The sequence below is a fragment of the Lontra canadensis genome, unplaced genomic scaffold, assembly GCF_010015895.1.
Source record: "Lontra canadensis isolate GAN:19392208 unplaced genomic scaffold, GSC_riverotter_1.0 scaffold64, whole genome shotgun sequence".
Lineage (NCBI taxonomy): Eukaryota > Metazoa > Chordata > Mammalia > Carnivora > Mustelidae > Lontra > Lontra canadensis.
The window spans coordinates 1,984,255-1,996,392 of NW_022631058.1; the positions used below are offsets into that span (position 1 = coordinate 1,984,255).

General features: G+C 33.4%; 1 protein-coding gene across 9 annotated transcripts in view; it reads right to left on the reverse strand.

Annotated features, from left to right (window-relative positions):
• The window catches only part of CEP128 (centrosomal protein 128), a 391,529-nt gene that overhangs the window by 210,217 nt on the left and 169,174 nt on the right, over window positions 1–12,138 (reverse strand). For all 9 annotated transcript variants that reach the window (XM_032878540.1, XM_032878542.1, XM_032878539.1 and 6 more), the window contains one exon: window positions 10,960–11,152. In XM_032878540.1, coding sequence (XP_032734431.1) covers window positions 10,960–11,152 — 193 coding nt within the window. The remainder of the gene's footprint in view (window positions 1–10,959; window positions 11,153–12,138) is intronic.

The window sequence follows — 12,138 nt, forward strand, 5'->3', positions numbered from 1 at the left end:
TTATTTTTTAATTTCCTTCTATGTACATGTTATACTATACTTTAACCCAAAGTGGAAGAACAATAAAATGTAAAGGTGGGAAGGCCTATAAATGAACAATGGCCTCAAAGCCAATAAATATCTATATTTCATGTTCATCCACAACTTAATGTAATTTCTTTGAATTTTCTTGCTATATTTAAGTGAAGAGGACCAATATGTATAGACAGGTATAAGGAAATTACATTCATCTTGAAAATGCCAAATTTCACACATTTTAAGAACTGCCTCAGTGCATTTCAAAGTTAATTTTAGTAGACTGAAAGTAATATATGTATATTCCTAACTTTTTGACAATCATCCAAAGATGGACACATGTACCCCAAGAGTTTCAAGCAGACTTGAGAATTACTTGATATGCCATGAATCAAGTGTCAGAGAAACTATCACAAATCTCTAATTTCATAGTTTTATCAATGTATTAGTTTACCATGTATCCTGTAAAAAATTAAAGTAAATTTAGGGCCTTAAAACAATGCAAATCCATTATATTATACTGTAGATGAGGAAACTGATATGGGTCACACTGGATTAAAATCCTGTCAGCAAAGGTGCATTCCTTTGCAGTGGCTTCGGTGGATGCTCCAAGACAATCCATTTCCTTGCCTTTTCCAGCTTCTTAGAAGCCACCCATAGTTCTTGGCTTATAGTCCTCCTCCTTCATCTTTAAGGCCATCAACAGTAAATTGAGTCTTTCTACCATTGAATCATACTGACTTCCTCTTCTGCTTCCTCTTTCACTCTCAAGAACTCTTATGATTACATTGAGCCCAACAGAAAATCTGGGATACTCTTCCCTTCTCAAAACCCTTAATTTACCACAACCACAAAATCTCTTTTGCTATAGAATGTAAGATATTGACAGGTTCTGGAAATTAGGAGGTGGACATCTTTGAAAGAGGTGCGCTTTTATTATTCTGCCTGCCACAATTGATAACTATTATGTATGCAATAAAATACAAAAGATATAATACTTAGAAGATATAATACTTAGAAGAACGCACAGTAAGGATATGCTTTGAATTTAATAAAGCTATTTACTGACTTAAGAACTCATTCAAATCTATTTTAGCACATGTACCTCTAACTTACTCTTCTCCCTGAGTATGCTCATGATTTAGATTCAAGTAGACCAGCTTTGTTGTACTACGAAATAGCAGAAAATAATGTAGATAATCCATTAGAGGATTAAATAAGAAAATCTAAGTCCATATATTTAACATCTGTGGATTTTCCAAAATATAATCCAGAACACACACACACACACACACACACACACACACACACACAATAATTTAGAAGGGGAAAAATGTAAACTTTAAATATCTGAACTCTCCATCCAGTCAATACTTAACTGTTACCAACTAAGCATATTACTGGAGATACTGAAAATGTTTGTCTCTAAAATTAAGTTTAGTCAATAAGAGTATAAAAATTAGGCTCATCATGTACAGAAGCAGGTGGGCAGAGGTATTTATGGCTAAATAAAAATAATTAGCCAAACTTTCTATTGCCAATTTACTAACAATGTGAATGTTGATTTCATACTTAATTGCAGTTGATGCCTACACAGATCTGTGTATCAGGAGCTCCAGGCATATCATTTATTTATTTAATTCTGGTCCTAGAAAAACTCAACAAACAATTTCAATCTCCCTTGACCTACCTGGATTTCAAATCATAACATAAAACACAAAAAACATATGAGAAATAAAATGATTTTAAAAAAGAAATAAAATTTTCTTAATGAAACACAAGCAAAAACAGAGATGGAGATTAAAACAAAATTCTAGTTTGACTCAAATAGTGGACATAATTTTTTTTAAAAAATTAGTATTTCTTAAATGGTTTTTGAAAATAACTATGAAGAAAGCCTGAAAATAAAAGAGAGAAGATGTAATTTCATATCAAACAAAATGATAGTTTAAGGAGTTCAAATAATTTCCTCAATCAATCAAATAGTATTTCATTATCTCTAATAATCAACATCACTGAACTTCTGAACTGGTGACAATGTAAAGTCAAGTCCTAAACAGCAAATGAATAAATTGTATTATACTTCGAGATAACCCCCTAAATTAATTTAAAACATTTAATTATACTTCAATATGAAATAGAAAAAAAAATGGTTCTCCTTGTGTTAGACTAGACAACAATGACTAGTATTTATGTAAATGCCATGATTGTCAAATACCCTTACAAATAGAACAACAACAAAAAAAAAGGCTTGAAGTGACGTAGAAATAAGTAATAGATGAATGTGTGAGGGGTGGGAAAACAAAAGCAATAAATAAAAAATGTCACATACGAAATAGAAACCATGCAACCCCATGACTAGCAAAGGAAAGACGCTTTAGTCTCCAAGTCCCTCCCTTATTTCTGTCCCACAATGAATTCTAAGAAATTATCCTCTGTTCACCCATCCACCAACTGCAGAACTGGTACAGAGATTCAGACAAAGAGCAAGGAAAAAAACACAGATATCAGCTGAAAGGACTTTCTCAGAACTCTAGGAACAGTGAAACCAAAAGAAACACTTTTTAAAAGTTGAGAGCACCATGGGTAGAGACAAACCCAGTAAATGAGAACCTATGAAAATGCAGAGTGTATTTAGAGTCAGTGCCTTGAACAGCACACCAATTTTAAGAACAATGAAAAAAACTGAGTCATATCTCTATTATAGAGTAAAATACTCATCTTCAGAGACATTCTATAAAGCCAGAACAATGAGGGTATAGTATACAAGCTTCATCACTAAGTTGGCTCTATGCCTTGGCTATCCTTCACATGACAAGTGTTAACCTTGGGAAGCAGCTTACAAAAAAACAGTCATGAGAAACACTTTATAATCTGGCTTAAAATGCACAAGGCTTCTACTAAAACAGGTCTCTCAGACTTACACGGCAAATCCAGTAGCTACCTCTCATTCCGTCCGTCCTTTTCTCCAAGCAGGTATTGAGCATATACAAGGCAAAGATCAATTCAAACCAATCACAGATGTTGAGAAACAGTCAAAATAAAGGAATCACTACATAAATTATTGTGGTAAGTGGAACTGCCAAAAACAGTAGCGTATTAAAAGAGCTAAAAAGGTAAGGAGGAAAAGCCAAAACTTTTTGCCTTATTCTGTCCAAGATTCATTTTTCCACTGTTACTTTTGACCCCATCCATTCTCCTACCTCCTGGGATCCTGCTATACCAATTAATCCTTCTTTCACCTGTTCAACCTCTCCCATTCTTGGATCCTTCTACTCAACATTTATAATCGTGTTTGTTTATCATCAATAGCAAATAGGAAGTTATCATCTAAAAGCTAAATTTGTTTTACTATTAAGAACTGAAACTATTTTACATATACACATAGTTTTAATACCCACTCTTTTGGTATTCAGGTATTTTTAAATTTTTTCCAGATATTATACTAGAGAGCTAACTCAAATTATAGTACAAAAGGGGCTAGAATTACCACTAACAATGTTATAGCACCCCTAAGTGAATCGGGAGGCTCTTAGAAAATATTATCACAAAATGAATAAAAATATAAATGGTTTAAATACCTCCACTGTAAAATGTAATACATAACTAAAATATTAGGAAAGACAAATACTGTTACCTAATCCCAGAGTGCCATAAACAAAATGTAAACCACTCTGATTAAATTACTTAACTTCTGCCAAACATTTGCTGATTTGCCTTTTGGTTATGCAGAGTTTATTCCAGTTACATAGAGTACATTGTTTTTTGGGTTTTTTGTTTGGTTGCGGTTTTTTTGATGCACCTTTTCTCTACTGCTTACTTCTTGGCGAAGGCATGGTTCCTAACAAAAAACAATGAAACCATCTGAGCAATTACTCTTCTGCTGCAGAAAATATTACCTTCTGAAGTGGCTGAAGAACTATTTCCCTTTTCCATATCCTCTTAGTATTTTCCCTTTTATTTAGAAAAGGTAACTCCCTAACAAAGAGGCCCTGACAATGGCCTATTTCATCCTTGCATCTACATTCCCAGTAAGTGATACGACAGAAAGAGAGAGATTAGGGAAACCTGAATCTAGAGTGTATGTTCCTGAGAATTACTATCTTTCTAGGCATTGTACCTATCACAGTATCAGGGTAGTAGGGTTTGGGGAGTAGTCCACCTAATCCAACAAAGGCAAATGAATATAACACTTACTCAAAACTAGAAACTGGGTAAGAAAAATCAAATTTCATCTTTAAGGGAAAGGAATTTCAGAGACCATGTCAATTTCTAATTACTCAAAGAAGAAAAACTACGCACACTAAATAGTAACAGCCACAATCACAGAGTGCCTGGAAAGTAAGACAGGTGCCTTGTTTAACTAAAACTTCATAATTTCAGCTTAAGAAAAACTATATTAAGAAAATTATTGCAGAGAAAGGAGAATCCTCCTACACTGTTGGTGGGAATGCAAGCTAGTGCAGCCACTCTGGAAAACAGCATGGAGGTTCCTCAAAAAGTTGAAAATAGAGCTACTCTATGACCCAGCAATTGCACTACTGGGTATTTACCCTAAAGATACAAATGTAGTGATCCGAAGGGGCACATGCACCCAAATGTTTCTAGCAGCAATGTCCACAGTAGCCAAACTATGGAAAGAACCTAGATGTCCATCAACAGATGAATGGATAAAGAAGATGTGGTATATATATACAATGGAATACTATGCAGCCATCAAAAGAAATGAAATCTTGCCATTTGCAATGACTTGGACGGAACTAGAGGGTATTATGCTGAGCGAAAGAAGTCAACCAGAGAAAGACAATTATCATATGATCTCCCTGATATGAGGAATTTGAGAGGCAATGTGGGGGGCTTGGGGGGTAGGGAAGGAAAAAAATGAAACAAGATGTGATTGGGAGGGAGACGAACCATAAGAGACTCTTAATCTCACAAAACAAACTGAGGGTTGCTGGGGGAAGGGAGGGTAGGGAGAGAGTGGTTGGGCTATGGACACTGGGGAGGGCATGTGCTATGGTGAGTGCTGTGAAGTGTATAAGCCTGACGATTCACAGACCTGTACCCCTGGGGCTAATTATACATTATATGTTAATTTTTATGAAATTAAAAAAAAAAAGATGGGGTGCCTGGGTGGCTCAGTGGGTTAAAGCCTCTGCCTTCAGCTCGGGTCATGATCCCAGGGTCCTGGGATCGAGCCCCGCATAGGGCTCTCTGCTTAGCGGGGAGCCTTCTTCCTCCCTCTCTCTGCCTGCCTCTCTGCCTACTTGTGATCTCTGTTCTGCCTACTTGTGATCTCTGTCTGTCAAATGAATAAAATCTTTAAAAAAAATTAAAAAAAGAAAAGAAAATTGTCTGCTATATTTGTTCATCATTAGCATTTCATATAGCGAGAATGAATTGAAATTGTCCTATACAAATGCCCCTCCTTCTGAAGCTCTTTGAAAAAAAGGAATTCTTTCAACTTCCACATGAATGTTAGTTTTTAGTAAATCTCATAGTTTCAAAGTATTTTTACAGAGAAATACTGGCACATACAGGAGCAGTGGCTTACTAGAATATTAAAAAGGTAGACAGCAGTTACTTTCTTAAGAAATTATTAAAAATAACTACCTACACAAGTGAAAATATTCCTAACTCCCAACTGCAGTTTACATCTCTCTACTCTGATCTTTGTTACCATTCATAACACTAATGAATTTTTAGTCAATAATTACCGAACTTCTAAGGGGGCCATGACATTACCTTCTCATTAGAGTTCCTCTCCTTTTTGAACACTCCAGGCCAAACCTACAGGCCTAAAGAAGCCCAGGAAGCATAGAAAATTCAGATAAACAAATCTGGCAGCACTCACCAATAAACTTCTTGTACATGGGTTTCAGTTAACACGGCACACGTTAGTCAATATGACATTAAATCAAACTAAAAATATTAATGCAGAGAAAGGCAACTGCAATGAATACAAAGTTTCTCTGTAATACTTCTCTTATAAATAGGTTGACCTTGTTCTATCTAACAGGTAAGTTTCTAAGACACTGAAGGGAATCAAATATAAATCTCTATAATTCATTTTGATGTTTCAGAAATACCTAAATTTAATCATCAAACCTGCAGGCTGTCACCTCTCCTATGTATATACTATTGTAAACAAATGCTAAAATACCCAAGAAGAGATCACTATGCAGATAAATCCTGCAAAGAATCTTTCTTCCTCCTCTGTTTCTTATAGAAATCCTGCTACATTCCTCAAGATCTAAATCAAAGGATATGTCCTAACAAAAAACTTCCCCATATGGGCCTCTACCAAAGTAATCAGTACTCCCATTTTCACCAGAACATGCTACTTGTATTTCTAGTAACATATGTATTTCACCCTACCTCCTAATAAATATATTTATATGTCTCCAACTGCAACAGCCTTTGCTTCATCTTCATTATTCATATTAAGTCCACACAATTTCTGAATCACAGACAGCACTTAATACATCTTATATACATAAGGCAAGAGAGTACCATATCATTTCTTTGTTAACAATAGTTTGATTCTTTCCAAAACTTTTTTTCATTTATGACTTTAAGGAATAGGTGTAAAAAATAAGATCCCTCTTTCTCTGTCACCAAAATCAGCCCCTACTTCCCTACTTTCTTATTTCTCCCAATGGCAAAACCACTGAGACCTTATAATCTCCTATATGGGTTCCATCACCTACACTGCTCCATCTTACACCAATTCCTCCATAATACCTTCTGCATTTGTTGCCACTACTAACACCTCCCTTCCATTGCTTTTATTGAGACTATTACAATAGGCAATTGATTACACAATCAATACTAACTAAAATAGATCTAATAACAGCCTCAAAATACATGAAACAACAACAAAAAAAAGACACACATATATACAATCAAAGTAAATAGCTGGATATTTTAGCTATTCTCTATCTGTTATTGATAGAGGTAGACAAAATCAGTAGGGATACAGAAATCACCAGGGACAGAGAACATTATGAAACAGTTTGACACAACTGATAATTATAAAATATTTCACAATAAATGCAGAACATAACTTTCTTTTAAGTACACATGGAAAATTGACTAGGACAGTCCACATTTGGGACCATAAAACAAGTCCTGGAAGATTTCAAAGAATCAAAATTACAGAGAGCATATTCTAAGACCACAGGGTATTAAGTTAGAAATCAGTAATAAAATATGCAGGAAACGCTTCACATAATTGGAAACTAAGTAGTATACTTCTAAAAACCCCCATAGGTCAAAGAAGAAATCATAGGGGAAATATTTTCTAGTTTAAACTAAATGATAATGAAAACATGACATTGAAACATTTATGGAATACATTTCAAGTATCACTAAGATGGAAATTTAGAACTTTAACAACAACATTAAGAAAAAAAGGTATTAAAATAAGGCTTGTGACTTAAGAATCCAGAGAAAAAAGCAAATGATACATAAAGTAAGTAAAAGATGAGAAATTAAAAATAAAAGTAGAGGTCAACATTAAAAAGACAAATAGAAAAAATTAAATTCAAAGTTGCTTCTTTGAAAATATTAGTAAAATTAAAACCCTCAGCAAGACTTATAAAGGATAAAAGAAAATTACCAAATCAGGAATATAATAGTAAGCATCAGTACAGATCTTACAGAAATTAAAAGAATTTAAAAGGGGATAGCATAAGAAATTTTAAGCCAACAAATTTGACAATTTACATAAAATGAGGAAATATGTTGAAAGGTACACATTAATAAAACTGACTCAAGAAGAAGAAATTCTGAATAGCCTTATAGCTATTAAAGAATTTGAGTTGGAAATTTAAAGCCTTACCCAAATGGAAACTGCGGGCCCAGGAGGCTTCACTAATGAATTCTATCATGCATTTAAAAATAATAATAATACATACTATATACAAATGTTTCTAAATGTAATAGGAAAACACAACTTATTTTAAGAGGTCACTGTTATATTAACATTCAAATCAGATAAAGACATTACAAGAAAAGAAGCTACAGAACAATATTCCTCATGAACACAGATGCAAAAAAATCTTAACTGTTAATAAATTGAATCCAGCCATATATAAATGGGAAAATACAATTTGACAAAGTATAGTTGATCCCAGGAATATACGGTTGGTTTAATATGTACTGAAGGTCCCATTCAGTGGAAAGGAAAGGAAAAGAGAGAAGAAAGAAAGGAAAGGAAAGGAAAAGGGAAAGAAGGGAGAGGAGAAGGGATAAGAGAAAGGAAAGGACAGGAGAAAGGACAGGACAGGAAAGGAGAAAGTACAGGACAGGGAAAGGAAGGGAAGGGAAAAGGAAAAGTAAAGGAACGAAAAAGAAAGGAAAAAGAAAACAACTCACCAGGAGAAGCAAAAACTGTCCTTATTTATAGGTGATGATTATGTACAAAGAAAACCCTAAGCGTTAAGAAATCAAAAACAGTGATAACAATAACAACTGCTACAAGTAATAAATGAGCTACCACAATTAAAGAACATTAAGTTAATGCACACACACACAAAAAAAATCAATTGTATTTCTATATAGTAGAAAAGAATGTTGGAAATTCAAGTTTTAAAATGTCATTTAATGTAACATCATAAATCAGAAAAAAATTAGGAATAAATCTGAAAAATATGTCCAAGACCTATCTGTTGAAAAGTACAAAATATCCATGAGAAAAGTTAAAAACTTAAATATGTGTATAGACATACCATGTTCATGGATAGGAATACTCAATATCAAGAAAGTCCATTCTTAAATATGTACATTTAACAGTCTTATTAAAAAACTAGCAAATTCCTTTTAAAAAACCTGACAACTGATTTTAAGATACATAAAGGAATTCAAGTGCTCTATGAATACAAAACAAGCAATAAATGTTTATTAAATTTACATAATAGAAATAAAAGAATCATATTGAGAAATTATAACATTTATAACTTATTTTCTGAGGCTTTTATGAAAAAGCTGGGCATTTAAACATAATTATTTCAGGGCTGCCTGGGTGGCTCAGTGGGTTAAGCCTCTGCCTTCAAGCTCAGGTCATGATCTCAAGGTCCTGGGATCGAGTCCCGCATCGGGCTCTCTGCTAGGCGGGGAGCCTGCTTCCTCCTCTCTCTCTCTCTCCCTCTCTGCCTACTTGTGATCTCTCTCTCTGTCAAATAAATAAAATCTTAAAAAAAAAAAAAAAAACATAACTATTTCAGTGTACAAATATTTGGTTCTTTCCTTTTGGATTTGTCCACCTAAAAGTTATAGGTATTTATAATATACTACTGCATTAATCCCTATAAAAAATAATTTACTGGGTGATAATATTGATAATATTTACCAAAAGAAAAACCAGGTTGCAATCTAGTATTTGTAAATAGTCTATTAACACGTACAGAGAGCATACAAAGTTTTATCTATAAAGTCTGTAATTAGATTCTATTGTACTGTCCTTAAAAAATTATATATATATATATATATATATATATGCATATACATATATGTATACTTAAGGGCATACTCTGACTTTTACTACTAGCACAGTTTACATCTTTCAATTGCACTATAGCAGCAGTTTGCAATGGATGGTTTGGGGGTCATCCAAGACCCCTTATTAATACTACTAAGATATTACTTGCCTTTTTCACACTCAAGTTCTCATAAACACAGTTCAGTCTTTCCAGAGGTTACATGACATGGAATATAACAACGGAATACAGAAGCAAATACAAAATTGCAGTTGTATTCATTTAAGACAGCAATGAAAGATATTTACAAAAGTGCAAAACAAAGCCATCATCAATATTTTTATATTGGAACTAGTTAAATGTCTTTAATTTTTATGTTAACAATATAATAGGTCTATAATTATTATTTCAAAGGAATTAATATTTTTAAATGCTCAGTTTTAATTTTTAACATGGTAGATATTAATGCATATGATATACCTTGATTAAAGCTCTTTGAGTTCTCAAAAATGTTAATGAATGCAAAGTGGTCCTGATACCCAAAAAACTCAGAATCACTGCATACAGCAGTAATTTTTAACCTGTACCTGTAGAAGGAATAATCCTGATAAATAAAATGAAAAACTAAAAAAAAAAAAAAATAATTTAGGGGGCTATTATATATTAATGTTTTATTTTTCTTAGTGGGACACTATATTAAGTCTCTTTCTGGTTCTTCAATTAATAAAGTTCACCAATCCAATAACAAAAAGGCCTAGGCCAACACAAGAAACACAGAGGATTTCCATACATAATGCTGTTTTCCTTCTTCCCATCATGATGTATCCCTAGTAGAACCAAAAAGAAAAGCAGTTTTTCCAAACTTCTTATCAAACTTTTAAAGTACTGCCTACATATTAAACATATTAAACTCTGCCCCCTGCTCTCCCAAACTCTTCTTCTCTTACTCTATTGTTTTCACCATTGTGCTTATAACCTTCTAATAACTAACAATTTATCTATGCTTTATGTTTATTTTCTGTCACTCCACTCTATACAATGTAAGCTAAATAAGAGGATTTTTTTTTGTTTCATCCATAATGTATCCTCAGCACTTTTAATAGTGCCCAAGACAAAAGAGGCACAGAGTAAATATTTATTGAATAAATTAATGAATATTCTCCTGAAGTAAAATATAAACTTCAGCATTTTATCAGGGAAGAACAAATGTCTGACCACATTAATACTTGGAAATGGCAACAAAGTGCTATCTATACAGGAGAGATGCACTCGCTGAAGGAAAAATTCTCAGGGTGAACAATCTTCTCTTCTGGAGCCAGAAATGAAGAAAGATAGGGAGACAAAAGACAGGAAAGGAAAGGGATTCGGAAATAATCCAAGTAGAGACAAGGGAAATAGGCTTTTCTTTCAAATCCTAGGATTCCACAAACACAAAGAAAAATAAGAGTATGAACAACTAACACACCTCTTTTCTCCTGGTGTATTTCTTCCAGAAGCTGCTCTTGTCTTTCTATCTGTTCAAAGAGACACTGGAGCTCAGATTCCTTGTTTTCTGTCATATTCCTCAGCTGTTGTCTGCACAGTATCAGCTGGTGCCGCAGATTTTTTTCTCGGTTTTCTCTCTCTTTTAGTTCCTCACAGAGCCACTGAAGTTTTGTCTAAAAAAAATGATATTTATATATCTCCTTTTTAAAAATCTAGAAAACAGTAACATTTCAACAGTAACAGTAACAGGAGGGAAAAGTCATGATAATCCGAACAAATATAAGCAATAATAAATTTAAGCAAAACAAAAAAGTACCCATAATATTTTAATTTGATAATAATTTATATTATTTAAAAGTTGGTATAGCAACTAAGCCATGATTATCTTGGATTTTTATAAAATATTTTATATTCCCTATCATCTTTGGAAAGGCAATACCATGGAAAAATTTGGCCTACTGAACTTGCACTCATAATACAATTAGCTCCCTAAAGGAATATATAAGGCAGTCTAGTACATTTTTAAGCATTTTTAAAGTAAAAAGTACCTCAGAATAGAATGCTACAGACTCGTCACAAAAGGGAGCTTGAATTCAGAGATTTTTCTTTTTCAAAAAAAGACATCAAAAAGAATGAAATCTTGCCATTTGCAATGACATGGATGGAACTAAAGGGTATTATGCTAAGCAAAGTCAGTCAGTCAGAGAAAGACAAATACCATATGATTTCACCCATATGTGGAATTTAAGGAACAAAACATATGAACATAAGGGAAGGGAAGGAAAAATCAAATAAGATAATGAAAGAGGGAGTTAAACCATAAGTGATGCTGAACTCCAGGAAACAAACAGGGTCACTGGAGGGGAGATGGGTAGAAGGAGGATGGGGTAACTGGGTGATGTTAACTACATTGAATTTAGATAAATAATTTTGAAATAAATAATAATAATAATACTTTTTTAAAAAAAGATAAAATTTCTAGGTTTGATTTCTAAAAATTGCATAACCCCAGGGGTCCAGCTAATAATGTAGAGATATTCTATACAGTATGAGGGACATAAAGTCAATTTATGCCCACATCTAGGAAATTTAACTGAAGCAACTCTTTTTCATAGACTCTAACCTCCCCATCTTTATTATTTAAATACTTAAGTCAGGG